The sequence below is a fragment of the Gasterosteus aculeatus genome, chromosome 7 (genome assembly GCF_964276395.1).
Source record: "Gasterosteus aculeatus chromosome 7, fGasAcu3.hap1.1, whole genome shotgun sequence".
NCBI classification, from domain to species: Eukaryota; Metazoa; Chordata; class Actinopteri; order Perciformes; family Gasterosteidae; genus Gasterosteus; species Gasterosteus aculeatus.
The window spans coordinates 26,293,943-26,317,066 of NC_135694.1; the positions used below are offsets into that span (position 1 = coordinate 26,293,943).

At 46.8% G+C, this 23,124-nt stretch overlaps 1 protein-coding gene across 2 annotated transcripts in view; it reads left to right on the forward strand.

Moving 5' to 3' along the window:
* LOC120822468 (ephrin type-B receptor 4a) overlaps nt 1–22,909 on the forward strand; it is a 30,541-nt gene extending 7,632 nt beyond the window's left edge. The window contains exons 1-17 of one of the 2 annotated variants that reach the window (XM_040182188.2): nt 1,195–2,404; nt 8,335–8,405; nt 10,094–10,375; nt 11,424–11,814; nt 13,695–13,847; nt 15,550–15,885; nt 15,970–16,094; nt 16,542–16,707; nt 17,037–17,136; nt 18,228–18,292; nt 18,424–18,537; nt 18,890–19,137; nt 19,223–19,438; nt 19,598–19,747; nt 19,944–20,137; nt 20,554–20,712; nt 20,846–22,909. In XM_040182188.2, the coding sequence (XP_040038122.2) occupies nt 2,281–2,404; nt 8,335–8,405; nt 10,094–10,375; nt 11,424–11,814; nt 13,695–13,847; nt 15,550–15,885; nt 15,970–16,094; nt 16,542–16,707; nt 17,037–17,136; nt 18,228–18,292; nt 18,424–18,537; nt 18,890–19,137; nt 19,223–19,438; nt 19,598–19,747; nt 19,944–20,137; nt 20,554–20,712; nt 20,846–20,954 (3,003 nt within the window). In that variant the 5' untranslated portion in view covers nt 1,195–2,280 and the 3' untranslated portion in view covers nt 20,955–22,909. Of the gene's footprint in view, nt 1–1,194; nt 2,405–8,334; nt 8,406–10,093; nt 10,376–11,423; nt 11,815–13,694; nt 13,848–15,549; nt 15,886–15,969; nt 16,095–16,541; nt 16,708–17,036; nt 17,137–18,227; nt 18,293–18,423; nt 18,538–18,889; nt 19,138–19,222; nt 19,439–19,597; nt 19,748–19,943; nt 20,138–20,553; nt 20,713–20,845 lie in introns of those variants that run through there. The other variant, XM_040182189.2, reaches the window with a different exon arrangement.
* Nucleotides 22,910–23,124: the final 215 nt, after the last annotated feature.

A 23,124-nucleotide genomic window follows, 5' to 3' on the forward strand; every position in this document is an offset into this window, starting at 1 on the left:
ATAAAAGCTCATATTTCCATGGTTTCTTTTCTCTAACAAATTGTAGTTTGTTTAGCTGCTGCAACTCCATAGCACACTACATCATTCCGGCCCTGTGAGCGAACAGGCGCTACAGCGTTTTGGAAGGGATCCCAGTCGTTTCTGTGGCACGATTAAATTACACACGCGCGCTAATAATTCATCCGTACCGGTTAGGAACTGGCAAACTATCTGGTCCAATTGTTGGAAGACGGAGCGCCTACGGGGGGGTGGCGGAGTCTCCCGCTGGTTAGGAAGATCATCGCAGACCTCAGCGCCGCGTGTCTCCGAAGTGTCCGCCCTGCGAGGGTGCCAGTCTGCGGCTGACTGCGAGTGACCCTGACCCCGGGCACTCCCCGTGGACGGTGACGGAGACGAGACGGCCGACAAAGCGCTTCGAATTCAAGCTCACGACCTGCACTTTCAGCTTCTACGGCGCCGCTCGGCACTCCCACGTCGGCTGCCTTCAAGCCTTCTATGGAGGAGATGAAGAGGCTGGTCGGTTTGTAGAGGGCCTGTTCGGACTGCACACTGAGGAGGCATGATGGGTCCCAGGCACAAGAGAGAAGCCACTTTAAGGGCCTCAAACTAGCATTCTTCCTCTGGTTGAGATACACGACCTTGCTTCTCCCTGGATGTATCACTTCAGTAAACATTCTAAACATCAGATAATGGTCACAATCTCTAGTTTCAGCGTTCTCTAAAGCAGGATGTACTTTAGGGCGGGGCTTCCTTGTGATTGACACAAAGCAAACCATATGATTCGGCTTCGAAGCGGAGACTCCGTGTGCTTCTTATATACGTTCTGTTGGCGCGGCATGGACGTATAAACTGTATCATAAAGTTGGTCCAAGAAGGTTTTGGCAACGTTCCCTTTTTAGTCGTGCGCTCTTTCTGGGATGATGGATGATTTTTAAATTATATTGCTGAATGAGTAACATTTCCCAATCCAAACATCCTTTCTAAGTAGCTGAGTGTGGAATTGAGTTTCTGTTGCGCTCGTTCTGCCCTGCAGCGTCTCAGACTGTAGCCTCTGACGACGTCTAACAAAGTGAAGCCTTTTTCACCAGAGCACGTTCATAAGAACACATTCTTATTTTCCGATTGTCAGTGCAAATCTTCCTCCGCGTGCGTCTGAGGGCTGTGACTTCCAGAAATTGTCACAGAAAAGTGATAAAATGTGTTGTACAGCCCACATCTGTTAACAAAGGCTCTCGCCTTCAATCAGGGTCTATAAAAATAAACCATAAACCATAAGCTCACAGGCAAATTAAGCCATTTTTAATGGCCTCCCCTCCGTGTTTTAACAGGCTAGATATGTTTTGTAATTCAATGAAGCTATATTTTAGAATTACGGTATATTCCCTGAATCCCTGCAGCAGAGTTACACTCTTCATGAAGACGAATGAAGATGTCTGTCGACGCTAATCAACACACGTGTGACCCACATTTCAAGGAACTTTCCCCTTCAGCAGCAGGTAGGATTTTAGTTTTCGGGGAAATGTAGCTAGATACGATCGGTTTAATTTGGTTCCACGCGTCAGGCTCCTGGTTGACAGTTTAGTTCGGGCAGCGTGCGCATCCTCATCATCTGAGAGAAGGAATTCAAGGTGGAGAAACAATGGATGACGAGGGAAGAGAGAGAACTGGTGTAAACAGTAGGAGAGGAATGAAAAGTGGCGGAAAGGAGAATCAGCAGATCAACTGAGGAGCACGAATGCTCCAGAGTCTCAGATGTAATGCAATAGCCTACATTAATAGCATTTGCAATAGCGTAACAGTTTTCTTCCCTTAAAGACGACACGACTCGCAGAGGATTCAGAGGTCTCAGGAAGTGCCGTGCACCCTCCCAAAATACACGGGGTTAATAAAGCCTTTTAAACTTCCCCTCAGCGATTCATTCCTCCTGCTCCAGGATCCTGCATCAGGAAGCCACCGGGGAGCAACAATGTTCTCCACAAGGCTTTTCAGTTTTTCACAGAGTCGGGTTATTTTTGAAGAGGGGGGGGGGGGGATTTCAGAGAGCGGTGCCCCGTAATTGGAAGAAGCGGGAGGTGAATTCTCTCAGTGGCCGGATCGATATTCCCAAGTAGCTGAAGCACGCTGTAAAGCACAGCAATGTAATCCATCACACCGGTTGGAGGGATAGCGCGGCCAGTTATGCGTTTAAAGCTCAGAGTTCTTCTGTGTCGAGCGGGTTGGGGATGATTAACTATTTTGCCGGGGGTTGGGGAGAAGTGTGTTTTTTGGGGCCTAACGGCGATGAGGACTTTGTTTGCCTGGCTGCAGGAAGCCTGCTTGAGGCCCATTTGCTCTTCTGCAGTTCACTCGGCGGGTCAAGACTCATTACTCTCGCAGGCAGCGATACAAAACGTCCCGGAACCGAGTGAGTGTCTCATATCCTCTTAACCTCCACCTCACATTTTATGCAAGGGTCAAAACGTTTCGTAGACCCCGTGATTAAAGTAAATATTCCCTCCGAACTCGCGCTCTGTGAATAACGCAACAACCGCTTTCCCCTCCACTCCACATTTGTTTTGTGTCCCGACACCGTAGAGAGAGAGAAAACGTTTTGTGAAATCCCGTCCCGATGACCCGCACGTGTATTTCCATGTTTAACGTTGAGCTACAATTAGAAAAGGGGATTTGTATGAGAACACGTTTTTGCCGCCGGACAACACGACCAGAAATCAAAAGCGTTGTGGTGAAATTCACTGCGAGCTAAAGAAAAAAACCAAACCTCTGGGATTGATTGGGGGGGGAAACACATGTTTAACTGGAAACGATTAATGCGACGATTGTGCCCAGTGAACCTCTGAAGACCTCCACTGGATCCTCGGCGCTTCGGCTCGGTCAGACTCGCCCGTCCATGAAGCTCCCTCCCTAACTAGGTCAGCGACACCGACGTATTGTTATGCGTCCCCAAAGGCAAGAGAGAACAAAGTGTCGGACATTAACACTTTCTCTTTGCAGCCCCCCCCCCCCCCTTTAATCTCACCACTCCACATCGCACACTTACAGTAGCTGAGCTCATCTGCACGTGTCGCAGGAGTTTTTTTTTTTTGCCAAACAGCCGTCGAGGGGTTAAACAATGAGCGATGAGCTTGTTGGCGGTCGTCCTCCCCCCCCCCTGCTCCCCCTTCCCTCCCCCCCCGGACCAGGCGACAGGAAGGGGGAGCTGCAGGAAGCCGGGGTCTGATCTCAGTAGACACAACTCTTTGACAAAAACACACAAGCAGGGCTCTTACACACACACACACACACACACACACACACACACTGTAAGTTTTGGCTACTGGAAGCCGTCTTTTTTGATTAAGCATCTCGGCGTTCCCCGCGCGCCCTTCGGCAGATGCCCGGGGTTCCAAGGACGTTTGCTTGACCTTTGCTGTTGTTAAAGATGTAAACAACGACACTCCTCGTACCGCGGTGCTCAGTAAGAGCTGGCGGGCCGTCGCTCCAATTGTAGAACGTGAGCGATAATTACGTTGGAAGTATTATTTGATACTCCGAACGAAGAAAAAAAAAAGAAGCTTTCACTGACATTTCCCGTAGCAGCTGCAATCCATCAAGCTAATGTCAATGGAGAGAAGCTCATTAACCTGCTAATATTGGCCTCACTTTGAATCATCCGTTGAAATGCAGCACAAATGAATCTAAAAGAATCATTCAACATATTCTGAAATAGTTTTTTGAGGTCTCCCTGCCAACAGCTCTCGCGTCTGTGTGAGGCCTCTGAAGCCACAGCACGTTAGCTTAGCTTAGCTTAGCTCAGCAGAAGGATTGGAGCAAACCCGGGAAAGCTGTTTCCAGTGTGTGCGCTACGAGCTCACGTCGCATGAGTGGGATTCTCGTTCAAACGTTTGGCAATGAGGCGAAATAAGCGCATTCCACCAACATCTTGAACTACTGCTTTCATTTAAATGTGAAACATGGAAGGTATTAAATTGCCCGAGGCACCAGAGCATCCCAGAAGCAGGTCTGATTTCAGGCTCTGGATATTGTCAAACATGTGCTAGCAGTTTCCACCCGACACACATGAGGTTTTGAGTTCTACCTGGAGGACAGTAGGTATCAAGAAATGTCGTATGGAGCAGCTTCGTGTCTCAAACCTCCAAACAAATGTCATGCCAGCAGTTGAGATCGCTTCGCGCGGCAAATTCTTGATCTATTTGCCGTTTGTGTTTCGTGATAATCAAGTGATTTGAAGGGAAAACGCAATGTCTTTTACTGACACGAATAATGTCCGTGGATGTTCTTCGTTTCAGGGACTTCCTTCTGAGTTGGAAAGACGTGACATAAAAAGAAAGCATAGCGTACAGAAACACACCAAAATGATTTCAAGTTGTATCAGCTGAAAGATGAAATGAGATAAAAGATGTTGAACGCAGACGTCGCGCCGACCGGCACGTCTGGTCTTTCTCATATTTAAATCCTTTAAATTTAACATCCTCTCGCATTCCCCCTTTTTTCATTATCCCCGTTCTTCCCCTCTGTCTCCATTTCTCCAGGTGTACGAGGGTAATTGCCACTCTGTTTCTTTAATTAAAATGAGGTCTAATTGTAGCTGGAGCAGAGCAAACGTTCACAGGCCTATAATTTCCCCATCAGACTCCGGAGCCACGCAGGAAAGAGTAGAATGAGGAGGGAAAGGGGGGGCCGCGAGAGGCCAACAATTCAATGCCAGCGATTCATGATGCGCTCGGGTTTGAGCTCCGGTCCTGACGCCTGAAGACGACCCTGTAGAAAAACCAGGGTGTGATATTTGCCGCCCAGTTAAGCCTTTGTGGGGGGAAAAAACGCAGGGTCAGGTTTTACATTTCCAAAGAAAACGCCCTCTATTGTTGTCTGCCTTTCACACAGAGGACCCAACACCTTCCCTTTGCCTGTGTTTTTCACGACATGGGTTGCATGTCAGAGTGTAAACCACACCACGCTAACTGCAGTACAACTACTTCAAACCTCCCTCTCACCGTCTCCACTTGGAATAGAAAAGTCACTATTTTTGTTTCCATAAACCAGTCACTATCACCAGCATCAGCTCAGACCGGCCCGCTGTCTGTCTCGATTGTACTGTAATTACTGTACAATCGTTTTGTTTTGCGTCCGGGTGACAAATCTTCATTGTTCTGACATGTTTCTAACACTCTGGGCCACATCCCGGCAGCGGGTGGCCCACCGCCGCTGTAAAAATGGGTGGTGTGGTGGGTGGGGGGGGGGGGGGGGGAGACGCCAGCTTCCTCTAAGCGGGGCTCAAGTCTGATTCCCACTTCAGTGAAAGGCGAGTCGCTGCACGCACACGATGAAGAGACTCACCATCTCATCTCATCCATCCTGTGTCATAAACCCTGATGATGGAGCAGATGATGAGCCGTGATTATCGTGTCGGGGGGGAGGGGGGGTGGTGTTTGTTTTCCATTCCTTTGAGCCAAAATAATAATCAGCGCATGAAAAAGAAGGAAAGATGCGCTTACGATAGGTGGAGGCGCGGCGACCCGACTCTTATGAATGAATATGTGTTTTTTCTTTTTTTTTTTATTACGCCAGAGTGAACCTCAGGTCGACGAAATGCGTGGAAAGCACCAGCCTGAACTTTGTCTGCCAATTATCCTCCTCACCCACCTCTCTCCTCTTCCCTTCCTGCCTCTCCATCGCCTGGGATCGTTGCTGTGGAGCCGCTGGGCTTCTGTGGCTGTTGAACTGGGGGGAAGAGGCGTGTGTGTATGTGTGTGTGTGTGTGTGTGTGTGTGTGTGTGTGTGTGTGTGTCTTCTTTACAAGGAATCGTAAACAGTGAGAGTGAAAGAGAAGTGGGTGATAAATAATTGATTTAAGTCACATTTACCTCTCAGTGGGGTGTGCTGCAGAAGAAGCCTGAACAGTGGAACCTGAACGGTGATGTCATGCTCTGGTCGACCAGGTGACTGGAACGAGATGCTGGCGCTTTGGATGTTGTGAGGAAGACATGACGTGACATGATTCGGCTGTACGGCAGTGAGACGTGTGTGTGTGTGTGTGTGTTCACAGAGGGAACGTTTTAGACCACCAGCAGCTACGATGTGAGCGGCAGCCGGCGTGATGGAGTGATCATTGAAATCATTATGACAGAACGAGGATATTAGGAGTCAGACATTTAACTCTAGTTGTTTTCCACTTGTTCTTTTACCGTTAAGATCAGCCAGAATGTCCCCAGATTGTCCCTCACATGGCTTCGTACTGAGTCTTGGGTGACGGGCGTTCCAGCAGTCCATCCTGAATGCAGCGGGCTCGCCCGCCGCGTATCTGCTATCCGGTCGTCGTTTAACTGCTGAACAATGGCGTCGGATGAGACCTTTGTCTCCGAGGGAAGCGCCTGTCAGTCTGACGGGTTCTTGTTTTGCCGTCGGGATGTGGGTCGAGCGTGATTTGTCTCTCACTTTACTGGAGCTCACAGAGATAAATAACTGTTAGCCTTTGCGGTTGTTTTTGTAGAAATACTACGAGCGCTGCTTGTGTTTTAATATATTCATGGCGCTCGAGGAGGCCCCGACTGGCTTCGCCTCTCTGTACGAGAATGTTTCTCCAAACATCCTCTTCTCCTGCGCACCTCAGGTGCTCCACAGGAAACGGACTGTAGTCAGTGATTGAACACAGCGATAATAACATGGAAGGATGGGTCTTTATGAATCTGGCAGCGTATTTTGGAACGTTGCCATCAGACTACTATATAAATGTATGCATATAAATAATATAATACAATATGGCCGCAACAAATGCTTTTCCTCAAATATGTTCAATCAGCAATAATCTCAAACAGAGGAAATCAGAAACTTGAGCAGCTGCAACCAGACGAGATTTTGATTATCCAAATTACTGCTGATTTGTTTCGTTTTGGTTAATTAATCAATGTTTTAATCACAAACTGAAGAGGCATTCAACATGTAGTTCCAGCTGAGGAATAGGAAATGTAAACCGTATATGTGTGTGTGTGTATATATGTATATATAATATATACACACTATTTATATACAACCCAAATGTTGCTGAAAGAGCAACATTTGGGTTAATACAGATGGACTCCCTGAGCTGCGTTTAGTCATATTTGATTTGTATAGATTTGATTTTGCATTCGGCGCAGATGTTTTACACCATTTAAAAAAATAACATGTTGAAGTCAGAAGTGGAAACAACTTTCCTCAAACAGTCGAGAATAACGACGCTTTGGCCTCATCCAGAATTCAGAGGGGAACATTTTTATTTCTTTAATGAATCTAATAAAAACAACCATATTAATAAGGTCAATAGTGTTTCAAAATATGGTTTTAGTGTATTGTAAGCATCGTTTTATTTATATGAAGCATTATTAATAAAAACATTATCACTATGGAAAAAGAAATATATTCAGACGGAAATAAACATTTTGAAAAAGTAAAAAGAAAAGAGGAAAAAGTAATTTAATGCTCAAATGTATTTTGTTGTGTTGTGTGTGTGTTACTGAGCGTATCGGATGCCTGATTTTATTGTTGTCACTGATTTATATTGGGAGCCTAATTCAACATAATAACACACAATAATAACAATAATAAGTTAATAACTCCAATGAAACTCCAATGAAAAACCCACTCTGAAACCCCCTATTTTCCCCTCAGCCTCCTTTTCGTTCTCCTTGATCGAGGAGCACAGGAGAGCCTGTTCTTTGGTAAAAAAAAAAACGTCCTCGTTCTTGAGACGAGCTTCTGCGGGGGGAACACTTTAAAAACCAGAGCTATCTCTGCACCGAGCTGCATTAAGTTCGGGGGCCCCCAGTTTTTTTGAATTGCGATGCCGAAACACGGCGGAGCTGCTTCCGATTGTTTGCCGGCTGGCAGCTTTCTCCTCAGAAGATGAGGAGAAGAAGAGAACAGAAATCTACGCCATCGTAATGGCAGATGCACTTAAATCTTTACATTGCTTTACAGTCTGCTCTCCCGTCCCGACGACTTGTCCCGACTGCTCTCTGGACTCCTCGTCTACACCACGAGGGCCGTGGTGCTGGTTGGAGGGGGGAGGGAGGGGGGGGGGGGGGTAAAAGCAAACATGAGAGGAAACACAATACTCAGGCCAGGGGGAATGTTTCTGTAGATGTAATTGACTGGTGAAACTCCATCTTCTTGCGTAATCCCGCTGTAAGCCGGAGCCGATACTTTGCATGGAAGGCGGCGTGTGGAAATATGTCTCCCCCCCCCCGATTTTAAAGTCACTGGTGTCGTTTGAATGTAAATGAATCTCGCACATGGCATTTTTATGTTTCTCGCTGCGAGTGACGCTGTGTCTTTTTGCACTTTTTTCTCTTCTCACAGAGGTGCTGATGGACACAAAGACGGAGACCTCCGATCTCAGGTGGACCATCTTCTCGCACGCCACACCCGCGGTACGTAAACCCCAGCGCCGCCACGTCACCTGTATCACCGGCACAGACTTGTTTGTCCGTTTGGTGATTTTGTTTCTTTTATAAAAAGGCTCCTTATATGGCAGGTAACTGACAGAATGAAGCAAATGCCAGAGTGGATTTGGGATCCAAAGTACATTGAGAGCAGATGCTTTGATATTTTCCATCAAACTCAAGAGTCTTCTGGCTGCCCACAACGGTTGCAAACCGCTTCCAGAGAAAGACATATTTGTAATTTGATCATCCGAGGACGCCGGCAAGACGATTTTCAAAAACCAGACAGAAAACCAACCGGGCCGACCTGTTTTGAAATAGTTTGCACAAGCGTTATCATTTGAAGCCGTTCATCAACACCTTCCCGTTGTCAAACATTTCGCTTTTGTGTTTTTAACCCACAAACCAGGATTTAGTTCGAGGCGACGACGTCGGCTGTTTCAGATGTAAAACGGTTCATGTATGGGGATTTATTTCTAGCAATGAAGGATTATTATACATCATTCTTGTTAAGAATGTGTGTTAATTGTCGCATGAGGTACCAACACGGAGCCAACATTCACGTTAAACCTCCAGACATCGTTTGGCGGTCTAACAGTGATGTGAATTGATTTCCAATTCCACACTAAAATCTTGCGCAAAGAGCGATAACAAGGAATCGACCCCGCGTCGTGTTTCGACACCCATTTGCCACCTCTGACCCTTCAGTCCGCTCTGTAACGAAAGCGATGTCAAACATGTGACCAGTCTCGCAATGGGTCCGCGTGATTGCACATCACTGTTAATAATTCCTCCCAGTGATTTGTGTCCAAGCCAGACGAGCCCTGCGGGATATTTCGTGCATCCTCCTCACGGGGAAAACTGTTTGTTCACAGAAACATGTGCCGCTAAAGTGTGATTCTCTTTTTTTGGGGTGGGGGGGAATCAAAGCGGAACCGTCCCCTGCGAGTGATTCCTACCTGGCTCTCGGGGCGCTGCTGCGCCGTAATTCATGCAGACCAGTCGTCTGCCTCACTCAACACATCATCTGCAAATGGATTTTTGGAGATTTACATATTTACATAACTCAATTTCTAAGCCTCGAGTTCAGCGAATGTGCTCAATTCTGCCCCCCAGTATGTTAATTTGTTGCTTGTTTCCCGCTCTTGGCTAACAGCCTGATGGTGAACATGTTTGCTGTTGACTCGAAAGTCAAACATTAAAGCTCTTTCTCAGTTGCATTTGGCTCCCCAGCAAATGTTGACTTGTGTGGAGGGTTTTCCCTTCGTATGTGTATATATATGTCTGCGATATCCCCCCCCACCGCCCCCCCTCTGTATTCCTGTATTTGAGTCTAAAAGTGTGTTTGAAGGGTGAAATCTGTCTGGCTTGTTGTGTGCAGCAGTGTGCTCTGTTTGACAAGTGAGACTCGTATTCCCACTCGCTGCGCTGCGGCTCAGCAGGACGAATGATTTAACAACACACAGTCACATTTGGGCCAGATCTAAACCCACAGCAGGCCACGCGTGTCCCTCGGGCTTCTGACAGGTGCCGCGACAGGAAGTTGCACCATTTTCTTATGAGAAATGGGGCTGTTTATGTGATGAATTTTTTTCAAAGAGCCCAGCGAAAGTCCAAGAGAACCCAAAAGGTCTTTGGGGTGTCATTTCAACTGGCGTCTTCTTCTTTTTCTGCAGTGGGAGCAAGTCAGCGGTTTGGATGAGGAGAGCCACAGCGTGAGGATCTATCAGATCTCGCAGACCGACAGCTCGTCCAGCCACTGGCTGCGCAGCGGCTTCATCCAGCGCCGCGGAGCATCTCAGGTCTACGTGGAGCTGCTCTTCACCATGATGGAGTGCTCCTCCACCAGCTCCAACCACCGCACCTGCAAAGAGACCTTCAACCTGTACTACTACCAGGCCGACTCCAACAACGCCACGTCCTCCTACCCGCCCTGGATGGAGAACCCGTACATCAAGGTAGGTCCAAATGGCCGAGGTTGTGGGACGGGCCTGCTGTTATCAAGGGGGAAGTTTTTCTCTTTGTGCTATTTAAAACGTTATTGACTTTCACGCGGTAAAAGATCTGCATTCCTTTCTCACGGCTGGTGCCACTGAGCCCGTGAGGACAACTTCAAAATGTCTTATTTTGCTCAGGAGGATTCTTCTTTTCACACTTGAGAACATAGTTAACTATAAGGCTCCGACTCACTGATTCTGTTTGTCTTGACCTTTAACAATATTTATGAACTAGACAAATTCCCTACATTTCATGAAAGGACTCAACTGGTCGTGTTATGTCAATAATCGATGTATGTATGATCTAAGTTTATATACAAATATACTGGACATGACTGCAGACCAAAGCACATCTATGTTTTTTTTTAAATTGGCTTCTAATGTGCATTTTTCTCTAATTCATTCCTGCAACAGTTGTCTGCTTGCAGAGACAACAAGTGTTGATTTAGTAATGCATTTATTACAGTTGGCATTTAATCTTCTCAGGGGAGCAAGTTCACATTTGAAAATTCTCCTCGTTGGTGCATTCAATCTGTTTCACAACCTGCGTGCTCGCCTGTTCACTGTCTGGCTTTCATTTTCACAACACATAACTCATGAGCAAAGTGCTTCTGGGCTTCTCATTATCAAACGTCTCATGAAGGTTTAAATTTGTAACTACTCCTTTTCTTTTATTAAGATTTAATTATGTGACTTTGACAAAAAAAAAAGGAAAGCGATGAAATGTCCACTGTAATTAATGACGTTTCTCCAAAGCAAGTCCCTGAATGTCGAGGTTCAAGGCGTACTTTAGCAAATGGGAAACAATGGCCGCCAGGAAAGTGGGACATCAATCTAAAATCACAGCGGTGCGCTTTGTGCATTAATGTAAAGCACATGTGACGTCTAGCTAATGGGCTAAAATGGCTAAAACATGCGAAACCGCCAGTCTGGTCTCTTTCAAAAGCTGAGCCCTGCGCGTTGGAACCGGGCCATTACATCCGATGTTTTCTCTTCCTTCCTCTCGTAGGTCGACACAGTGGCCGCAGACTTTCTACTGCGGCAGGATAGGATCCGGAAATTCAACGTGAAGACCTTAAGGCTCGGCCCGCTCTCAAAGAGAGGCTTCTACTTGGCTTTTCAGGCTCAGGGCGCCAGCATGGCCCTGCTGTCCGTCCGGGTCTTCTTCAAAAAGTGCCCCCCTTTGGTCAGTGCTCTTTCCTCCTTTCCGGAGACGGTGCCCCACATTCTGGTGCAGGAGGCGCAGGGCGTGTGCGTGGCGCACGCCGCCCAGCAGGTGCCCCGACCCCGGCCGCCGAAGCTCTTCTGCGGGGAGGACGGCCAGTGGGTGGGCCAGCCGACGACCTCCTGCGCCTGCCTGCCCGGATACGAGTCCTCTGAGGGACACACCGTCTGCACAGGTGAGAAGGACGCCGTGTACATACACACATCTACTCCGCCCGGCCAGGCACCGCCAGAGCAGGCAGACTAAACAGGAAAACAATGGGAGAAGATGAGCGGGTGGGGAGGGGGGGGAGGTTCGGGGGGGATTAAAATGCTGGAGGGGAGAGATTGGAGGAGTTGGAGGAAGTTAATGAGGCAGCGGAGCGCCTGTAACACGGAGTGGACGGGGGGGAGAGGTCAGGGGGAGCGGCACTTATCTCAGACAGGAAGAGCAGGGTCAGATGCTCGCCGCTGCGACAACTCAACAGTTCAGCTGAGTTAGAGGGAGCACACAAGGGAGTGGGGGGGTGGAGAGGTGAAAGGAGCGCAGGGGGAGGGGGCGCTCGGGGTAAAGATCATATCACTTTGAGAACATCAAAGCAAAGCGGGTCTGAAAAAGAGAGAGGAAAAAGCAGGATTATTCTCTCAGGAGCTTTGCAGCAGCAGCTCCGTCTAATGAGTCCAATTAACAAGCCGTGTGCATGAACATCCCCAACACACACACACACACACACACACTCTCTGCATCACACTAGCACAGATAAATGTTGAGCAGTGAAACCGCAGAGACGCAAGAAAGAAATGCTACATTTTCTCAAGAGGAGCATTATTGAAGGTTGGATACGGTTTGATCTCTGTGGGAGGTCTAATGATTTTTCTTTAAAAAAATGTAAAAAAAGATTTTTGACATTTTGCTTTCGGGGGAAGTGGCGCCGGCATTTCCAGCATTCTGTCACTTAAGAGCGCCGTGAGGAAGAAACACTCACCAGACCATAGAGGGAAATTGCCTTCATAGCAAGATTGAACTGTTAATTTGCTTCCTAGGCCGCTCACTGGAAATATCATTTATGTCTGCGTTTAACATTAAATCACTTTAGCTGTAATCCACCGAAGAAAACACACACATCTTCTAGGTCAAACACAACCCTTTCACGTACAACTTGAATGCTGTCAAGTGAGTGTTATAAAGCAGCTTGATTAGATTATTTAAACACATCTTTGAAGTAAAGCTCCGGCAGGCTATAAATACTTTTACAGGGGAGGAGTTGTGCTGCTATATTGTAGCTTTACCAACGTTATATAACACAAAAGGGTAGAAGACTGTTCTTGAAAAAGTATTACCACCATCTTGTCATCAATCTCCAGAAATGATGAGAATCAATCTTCATATTTAAAAATGATCACCATTATTATTTATTCAAGATAGTTTTCAGTCAGAAAAAGGTCGAGAACATAATCATCGGTCATATTAGCTTGGACAGCTGCAGCATTCCTCACGTTAAACTAAGCCAGGAAGTGTCTATTATGTAATGTTCTGTAAAGAAAAGGTTCAGAAGCACCAACATTAGATTAATAATCCTGACAAGAACCGCAAAGAACAGTCTTTAAAAGCTGGAAAGTGACACTTACACTGTTTAAAAAACTGAGAAAAGCAGTAAATCCTCATATTTGAGAAACTTAAACCAGGGACCTTTTAAATCAAAGTGGTCTGCCAACCACTTGATTGATATAGCTTAACACTTTCAGCAGTAGTTCAGGCCCGTTTCACTGTGCCTTTACACTTTGAATGCCACCCGGAGCCGTTCATCAGTGGATCCACATGTTCGCTGTTGTTATTCTTAAAGGTACAGTCAATAATAAGCAGCATGTCAATGTCAGACAGGTTTATACACTATACTGACTATTACAATCGGCTTCATTACTGGGTCTGTCTTCAGTTAATGGCCTCCATTACACGGTTCTGTACCGTCAGTCAGCAACCATCTGGCACCCGGGGCCATGTGTTTGGCAAACTCGGTTTGACCCGTGCGGGTCGTGTCCCCTAATCAAAAGCCCTGATCATTTGCCCCCCCCACAGCTTGCCCAGTTGGTCAGTTCAAGCCGGCCTCGGAGGGGCGGTGTGCACCCTGTCCGGGTTTCAGCCACGCCGCCGCCAGAGGAGCGCCGGTGTGCGCGTGCCGCTCTGGATACCTGCGTGCGGAGTCCGACCCTCCCGACGCCCAGTGCACAAGTGAGTACATTTCATTACATTTCATTACATTACATGTCACATAGCTGACGCTATTATCCAAAGCGTCTTACAATAATTGCATTTCAACCACAAAGACACAAACCCAGAAAAACAAGGAACAACAGAATGCAATTTCATCAAATAAGCCGATTTACAACTTCTACAACAACAGCCATTATAAGTACAATTAAAGTGCTACAATTTGTTTTGTGTTTTTTAGTGCACCGGATTAAACGTACCGAAACGTCCCCTTGTTTGCTTTCACTTCTATGCTTTGCCCTGCTCGTCTTCCCTCTTCTCAATCTTTTTCTCTTCCCCTCTGGTCTTATGTGCCCAAACTCGTCTAATCCGTCTGCGTGTCTTTTGTCCCGCTGCTGGCCATTGAGAAACATTGTCTTTTGTGCCAGGTGGCTGGGGGCAGGGCCTCCAATCTAAAGTGAAGTAGCCATTGGTGGTCTTAAGTGACACCTCCATGCAGATTCAGGAATTTTAATTCTAGCCACATATTGTGTGAATGGGAGGGACTTTGTTATTAGGTGCTCTCTTTTGTAAATGGCCATAAAGAGGATGTGAAACAAAGTAAAACCCGGTGGGGGTGTTAGGAGAACTTGTTCTCTGCAGGTGTGATATCAATGTGATATCAACTAGAATTTACCTCCAATTTTATTATTACTGATAACTTTAATTACAAGGGATTTATCTTAATTGTGAATCACCTAATTCCATTAATCGCCATTCCTATTATTCATTCTGTTATTTTACTGGATTTCCTGTGCAATTATCCCTATCACTTCTATTTTTCGATTTGTATGCAAAATTGTTAACCGGATGCGCCAACTGTGAATGACGCAGAGCTTTTCCCCTGAAAATAAGTGTTTTACATAACTTAAACCAGCCCTGGTGATTTTAATAATTCTGATTGTTGAGTCATCAAATGTATCAAAATGTTAAAAAAAAAAATCCCCATTCCCAAATGCCGAATTCAGAATTCATTTGCATCCAGATCGTCTATGATTCTGCCCCACTTGGGTTTCCAGTGAGAACACTATTAGGACACTAGTTAGCTGCCGGCTCAGTGACAAAGCTCCGTCTCCTCGGCAGGAGCAGAAACCCATTTTACTGCGGCTGAGTGGTATCACTGTTTAGTTATGCTTGGCTTCAGGCAATAGCTATCGTCTTACAATTTTCAGACGGCGATCACTATCATCCGGTTTTAGACAAACTGCAATTGCACCGGTTCAATTCCGCAACACATATGCTCCTGCTGCGACGCAAAGGCAAAAACAAATGATCTGTGGGGGTCATGGAAAGGTAAAGCAGCAGTAAAATGACTCAGAAGATATTAGGATTTGATTTGATGGAGACGTTCGTGATTATTGCATCAGGGCTAAGAGGCCGAGTTATGTGACAAATATTTGGCGGATGACTTCTGAGGGTAATCGGAAGAAAAGACCAGGTACATTTAGAGAAATAGACTCAATTTGTTTTTGGAGATTTTCATTATTGATTATTTTTTCTGTGGTGGATTTAAAGCGGCTGTTTGGGGAAAGATCCACAACAATAAAACAAAAATCCACCAACCTGCACGTCCAAAGCTCACTGATCTTTGTTTAATAAGGACTCAAAGTATAAAGAGGTCTACTCATTTCCAGCACTCGCATTAAGAAGAATGACAAATAAAACCCCGTTTTTGTCACTTCAGCACCTCCCTCGGCTCCGCGCAGCGTCGTCACCCAGATCAACGACACCACGCTCAGCCTGGCGTGGAACGAACCTCTGGACAGCGGCGGCCGGGCGGACCTGAGCTACGCCATCGAGTGCTCCGTGTGCAGGTCGCCCAGGGGGCCGTGCTCCTCCTGCGGGGACAGCGTCAGCTACCGGCCGGCGCAGCGCGGCCTGCAGGGGCGCCGGGTGGAGGTGTGGGGCATGCTGCCTCAAACCACCTACACCTTCACCATCCAGACGCTCAACGGCGTGTCTCGCCTCAGCGGCAAGGACCCCGCCAGCGAGACCGTCAACATCACCACGAGCCACGACGGTAAGACGGGGACTGAGACGGGGGGGCGGTACGAACAGTCCGGAATTCCATGTGATGCTTATGATTCCTCGGCCGTGTGTGCAGTGCCCTCGCTGGTGTCTGTGGTCCGGAAGGGCGACTCCACGGAGAGCAGTCTGACTCTGCACTGGTCCGTCCCAGCTCAGCCGCACTACGCCATCCTGCAGTATCAGCTGCGCTACTGCGAGAAGGTGAGAGCCCCCCCCTCCCCCGCCCCCACCCGCCCCCTCCACCCGAAGACGTCTCTAAACCGTCTGACTTAAAGGTCACGTAGCGTTGGGGTTTCATTGTTTCTCACAGGACGCACACACTCGACACACGGGTGTGGACTTTGCATTTCTATGGGAGGGTTTGTCTGACTAAACACGAGAGAAGCCCGACTCAGAGACCCCGTCGTACAAACGGAGACACAAGACAGCTTTGTGTCAACCAATGCAAATCTCTAAACATGTGTTCTCCTCCACCACAATAACATAATTAGAGAGCAGATTGTGTAATTGTGTTTGAACGTTTTGTGATCAATTGCAGTCAATTCGACTGAACTTTGCGTCGACATTCAACATCGACGGCGCTTGAAGCTGGGGGGTTTTTTTCACGCTCACTCCCAGTTCAGCTAACTCGTGTTTTTCGTGCGGCAGGAGCGACGCAGCGAGGACCAGTGCCACTACACGGAGAGTAAAAGGAACCAGGCCGTGCTGACGGACCTCCGCCGTGCCACTCAGTACGAGGTGCAGGTCCGAGCGCGCACCGCCGCCGGCTACGGCAGCTTCAGTCCCGCGGCCTTGTTCCACACGCTGCCCGACGGTAGGTTTCGCTCCCGAAGGGGGACTGTTCACGAGCTTTATTATTATTTCACACTTTTTTTTTTTCTTTTTCATTTCCATCAGGAAAGGTTTTTTTTTCGGGTTCTTTCAGTCCCCGCACATTTTTTTTGTAGTTGAATGAATGTACCGTGTGTGTCCTTCTATTCAGTTTTTGTCCTTGTATTGAGCCTCTTTAATATTCTAAATTCCTGTCATGTTCTTTCTTTCCTTTCAAACCTGTTTTTTTTCAATTTGCAGCAGCAAAAAAAAAAAAAAAAAACTCTTCTGTGATCTTTGTCGTTAAATTTTCTCCAACTCTCTGTCTTCCAGGTCACGACTCAGCCGCCCAGTTCTTAATACCTGGCATCCTCATCGCTGTGGGGATGCTGCTGCTGGTCGCTTTTGTCTTAGTGGCCGCCTACTGCATACGGTGAGAATGAAGGAAAGAGAGTGCAAGCAGAAACAAAAAGATGGATTTTTAAGGGAAAGAATCTGACACAATAACAGGAAACGGATCATCGAAAAACAAACCGTGACCCCAATTTTACAGTTTTACACCCCTTTGTTCTTTTGTTTATAGAAGTCGTGTCTTATCGACAGTGGATTTGCACTCTGTTACCCACACTATGTTTTACTGTGTGAGGCCGTTCAGGCACAAAGCAAGGCTCATGTTGCCTTTGCTTACGCTGCCAAAAGTTATCAAGCTCATTAGAACCTTTTTCTTAGGCTTCATTGTTTGAGTAAATACTGCTGGATGGCATCCGAGGGGGAAAGTGTGTGTGCGTGTGTGTGTGTGTGTGTGTGTGTGTGTGTGTGATTGAGAGAGCGAGAGCGATGACGGTAGAGGCAGAGGGCAGGGAGAGACAGGATGCAGGCGTCCCAACCCTGTTTCCACAGGGCAGGAGAACAATAGCCGTGACCTTGTGACACGCGCACACACACACACACACGCACATACACACAAACCGGTGGCTGAGGCCCAGATCTGCCACTAGCTCAGGGTGGTGCACATTATTGCTATTTTAGGCTTATGAGGTGGGAGCAGGAGAGAAATGGAGGAAGGTGGGGATCCAGTAGCCACAGGGCTTTTGCAGTTTTAATGGAGCCGCTTGAATCAAGGAGTAGAACCGCTAGGGTTTGTTCGCCGTTATCACGAGCAGCCGTCGTGCGTTAGAGATCGCTGAGGGTTGTCAACAAGATTTTGTGTCAAAAAAAATAACAGGAGTTGTTCTTGGGTTTTTCGGTCCGTAGCTGATCTCACCGCTGGCCTCAGTGAACAGAACCGAGATAGCCGAATGTTTCCAAAGGTTGTTTTTTTTAAAAGATACAATGTACTTTTTCCCTTGTCAGACTTTGTATTTCATCCACGGATACTTAGCACATCGTAAGACCCGTGATTTGCATAACATTGGGCTGATAAAGCACTAACAATGCTTCCCAAACAAAGGTATGATTCTCGTTCTTCAGCAGTGCAAATCCTAATCTTTATCTTATTCCTCCCCAATCTTTTTCTACCTGCAGCAGACACAGCCGGGTAAAAGATCCAGAGTTGAGCGACAAAAACAGCCAGTACCTTATTGGCCAAGGTAACAGACCAAGGACACGCACACTAAACCTTAGCTGGGATTTCAAATGTGCTCACGTCAAGAGATTTGCTCAGAGTACTCAACATTTCTTCTCTTCCTTTCCCACGACTCCTTTTGTTTTTATTTTACAGGGGTCAAGGTGTATATCGACCCCTTCACCTACGAGGACCCTAATGAGGCCGTGCGAGAATTTGCCAAGGAAATTGATGTTTCCTTTGTCAAGATCGAGGAGGTTATCGGTGCTGGTAAGCTTCAGGCCTCCCATTATTCACAAATGTTCTCTTTGTGGTCACACAAAGCCAAACAAATTAGCAACTTTCAACAAAACATGATTAGAAATATATTTCATTTACTAGGCCGAATTGACTCTGTGACATTTGAAAAAACAATTGTCTTTATTATTCTTTATCGGACTAAATTCAATATTGCCGCCTCACTAAAGCAATAAACTGATAAATATGTTTCCAGTCGGTACAAACTAAAGTGCACCGCTAGCTTCAGGCGAGCTTTACGCTTGCAGAAGACCAATGGCCTCGTCCTAATGTGGTTAACAGCAGTTAAAGAAGACGCGGTTGTTTGTGGGTGCGTGTGCTGCAGGAGAGTTCGGGGAGGTGTGTCGCGGGCGGCTGAAGGTCCCGGGGAAAAAAGAAAACTACGTGGCCATCAAGACACTAAAGGGAGGCTTTACTGACAAGCAGAGGCGGGACTTCCTCTCCGAGGCGTCCATCATGGGTCAGTTCCAGCATCCCAACATCATCCACCTGGAGGGGATCATCACGGCCAGCTGTCCGGTTATGATCCTCACAGAGTTTATGGAGAACGGAGCTCTGGACTCGTTTCTGCGGGTGAGTGTGACACCAAAAAACAACCCAAAAACCCGCTGAAAACACACAGTCCTTCTCCAACTCAACCCGCCTCTCTCCTGCGTAGCTCAACGACAGCCAGTTCACTCCCATCCAGCTGGTGGGGATGCTGCGCGGCATCGCCTCCGGCATGAAGTACCTGGCGGAGATGAGCTACGTCCACCGAGACCTGGCCGCCCGCAACATCCTGATCAACAGCAACCTTGTGTGCAAGGTGTCCGACTTCGGCCTGTCGCGCTTCCTGCAGGAGAATTCGTCCGACCCGACTTATACCAGCTCCCTGGTGAGATGATGCTCCTGTCATATCTGGATGTCTGGATCTTTATAAAGATATACACACACACACACACACACAGTCCTTCCTTTCCTTCCTTGTCAGAGATCCTGTCTGACTGTGCTTATTTGAAGTTTTGCAGTGCTGACTGTTTTCTTTTCTGTGCAGGGAGGTAAAATCCCGATTCGCTGGACGGCCCCGGAGGCGATAGCCTTCCGAAAGTTTACTTCAGCCTCGGACGTGTGGAGCTACGGCATCGTCATGTGGGAGGTCATGTCTTTTGGAGAGAGACCCTATTGGGACATGAGCAACCAGGATGTAAGTTTCTTTTCTTTTTAATACCATTTGGAAGTTTTTGGAAGTTTTTGGAAGTTTTTGTTTAGCAGAGTTGAGCTTCTGCAAAACAAAATAATAAAAGTCTGAGAAAAAAAAAGCCGCCCAAGCAGCTCCACTCTTTTTGAAATAAAAAAGTTAAAGCATTGGTTTCAATAGTGATTCTTTTTCTGCCCATTAGGTCATCAATGCCATCGAGCAGGACTACCGGCTGCCGCCCCCACCCGACTGCCCCACCCATCTGCACCAGCTGATGCTGGACTGCTGGCAGAAGGACCGCTCGGCGCGCCCTCGCTTCTCGGACCTGGTCAGCGCCCTCGATAAGCTCATCCGCAACCCTGCGTCGCTGAAAATAGTGGCACAAGACGGAGCCGGGTGAGTGCAGAAAAAGAGGCCCGGTGAGGTCGGAGTAGCAGCCAACATACAGCTTCAGAGAGGAGGAAGCATGACAGTGCTTTCATGATGTCATTGTCCATTTAGAGTTGGAATGGTCACAGGACACTCATTACCCTCCTACTGCCCCATCTTATGTCCCACTTCAATGTCCTGCTGTGACCTGTCAGCCACTTGCTGTTCCCATTTCCCGCCCTCCGCATTCTGCCTGTCAGCCGGGCGCATACAGGAGAGGACACCCGACCCCCGAAAAAATCCCATTGTTTGCCCCCGTCACTCAGCTCGCACCTTTGCTTGTGGTGTGGAATGCTTGCTGCTGGGTATTTATAAGCTCCTCTGTGTCGTTACGGCGACGGGGTGACTAAGTCCTTACATGGTTCCTCTGCTCTGCGCCGTAGGCCGTCTTACCCCCTGCTGGACCAGCGTGCACCTGTGGGCCTCTCGTCGTGTGCTTCAGTGGGGGAGTGGCTGAGGGCCATCAAGATGGAGCGCTACGAGGACAGCTTCCTGCAGGCCGGCTTCAACTCGGTGGACCAGCTGACCCACATCACCACACAGTCAGTTCCCGTCTTCTTATCTTGAATAAATTACAAAATGTATTTCAATGAAGTCAGGTGGAAGTGAAAAATGACCCTCCTTTCATTTTTTATTTCCCTTTTTTAATGAGTGATTTGTGTCTTCTGTGTTCAGGGATCTGCTGCACATGGGAGTGACTTTGGCCGGCCACCAGAGGAAAATCCTTTCCAGCATCCAGACAATGACCTTTCAGAACAAGAGCACGGCGAATGTGACCTTCTAGCTGACCTCGTTCAGCAGCGCGGACGCCAGCCATCTATTTGGAGCGCTCTGGACACTCTCCTGTGACCCACTTTGAAACACGGCCTTCAAGGGAAATCCGCGGGATTTACCTATGACCAAAAAAGACTTAGAAAAATGAGTGACTTAAGATGACTTTCCCATGAGAGGGAGTTCTCCAGCCACGTCACGCGTCACGGTGGCGTGTCCCCGACAGACACAGTGACAATGGGACAAAGTTGCTGTTGAGCAGACTTTATTTTTTTTTATAGTCAGTGTTTTTGTATCTAATCGGAATAAGGACCCGATCAATGTGCTAAACCAAGAGGAGGGACTCATCAGAATTCACAGAGATTCTGTAGCATCCTGTCGTCATGGAAACCGACCGTGGACAAGTTAGTTGTCTCAGCAAAAAGAAATGCCGGTGGCAATACAGGCATTTCAGTTTTCATATTGTTGTTATTATGAATGTCTTACATTTAATCCAATTGGATTACATTACTACGTATAGACTTTTTCATATTGAGACTGAACATTTCTAAGAGCTTTTAACAGGATTTTTATTTTGTTTTGTTTTCTGTTTGACTTCCACATTACCTCCTCTTTACTCAGGTGTGATGTGTGATGCAAACTCCGGAGAACGCTGCAGTTGTTCTTCCTAATCAGAGTTCTTTCATCTTCTCCAGTCTCCTTCTTCATCGACTCCACAGCGTATGAGGAGAGAGACGCAGAGACATATCAGCACTTTTGTCATTTCAGAGTGAATATTGATCTTCAGTAACTCCATCCGTTTCTCTCGGGGTGGTTGCTTATTTCCGCTGCCGGTTGTTTCGGCTGGCAGGTCGGTTTCATTATAGTCTGAAGACCGACCCAACAAGGACCAAGTGGGATCCGATGCCTGAAAACACCGGAGAATTGCTTTTCCTTTGTAGAAATATACAGAGGAAACCCTCGAACGTGTTTTTCTTGATGAAACTGATGCATTGATAATTCTCTTATTCTGTATTCCCCATATTCCTGTGCCATTCAGTTGTCTTTGTGGACTTAATTGCAAATTTTATAAAGCAGAAATCTCTCATAAGTGATTATTGTCTCATTAAAATGTAACTCAAAGGGTTACTTTGACATTTTGAAGTGTATTATTTGTGCTGGTTGTGTAGTTGGCACGTTGTTCCTGCCTTTGCCTCAGATTCTAAACATTATGCATTAAAGTAAATGTACAGCTACCAGCCAAGCTAACGTGCTAGCTCGTAGCCACTAACGTCCATTGGTGTCTGTTGGAGTGAATCACAGGCTGCAGTTCAAAATATCCAAATATTGCTTGAAGATCTCTAGGAGGAGACTACCAGTCATTTTGGCAAGTCGTTCATTTTCCTGCTGTAAATCTGGAAAATAAAGTATAGTCAGCTGCTAAAACAAACACCAAATAAATACATTGAAAACAAAACAAAACTTTTTCTTTGCAGTTTTTTTCCTTAGTGCCATATAATTCGTCTTACAGCAATTTGGGTTGACGTTGTATTTCTATCATATACAATTTATTATCTTGGTTTTCAAGAGGCTTAAAGTGCAATTTACACACATTCAAATTCCATTCAAATGTGATGGTTGTGATGTAAATGTAGGTCGGATTGATTCACATCAAACCCTCGGTGGGAGCAACGGCTGCACTGCGGGTTACACTTGAAAAAATATGCCTGGTGATACAATAAAATCATCCACCCTCTTAATTAACATAGTTTTATGTCATAGGCCCATCAGAAACGCTGGTATTGTCACGGAGGAGTCTGCCAGATTCATTTAATGGTCATGAGCAACGTGGTCTTCATATTGAAGAGCTCAATGAAATCGACTTTAAAATAATGTATACATAAAGTATGTTTTAATTACTGTCCTGTGTGTAGGCTAATCTGTATTCAGTATTCATAATAAAGATGCACTACCAGTGTTTACTATGAAGGACTCGTATCTCTGATTATCAGGTGTCACCTGAATGTCTGACTGCATCATTCTACGTCAAAGGAAGATCCCGAAAGGGAAAAATATAACTTGTGCCAGTGAACCCTGATGACTTTTCCCCCAAATTCAGAGCAAAGCAGCTCCACTTTTGCCAAAACACACTGAAGCCAAGCATATTCCTTTTAATTTCATTTTGGTTCTCACTAACGTGAGAT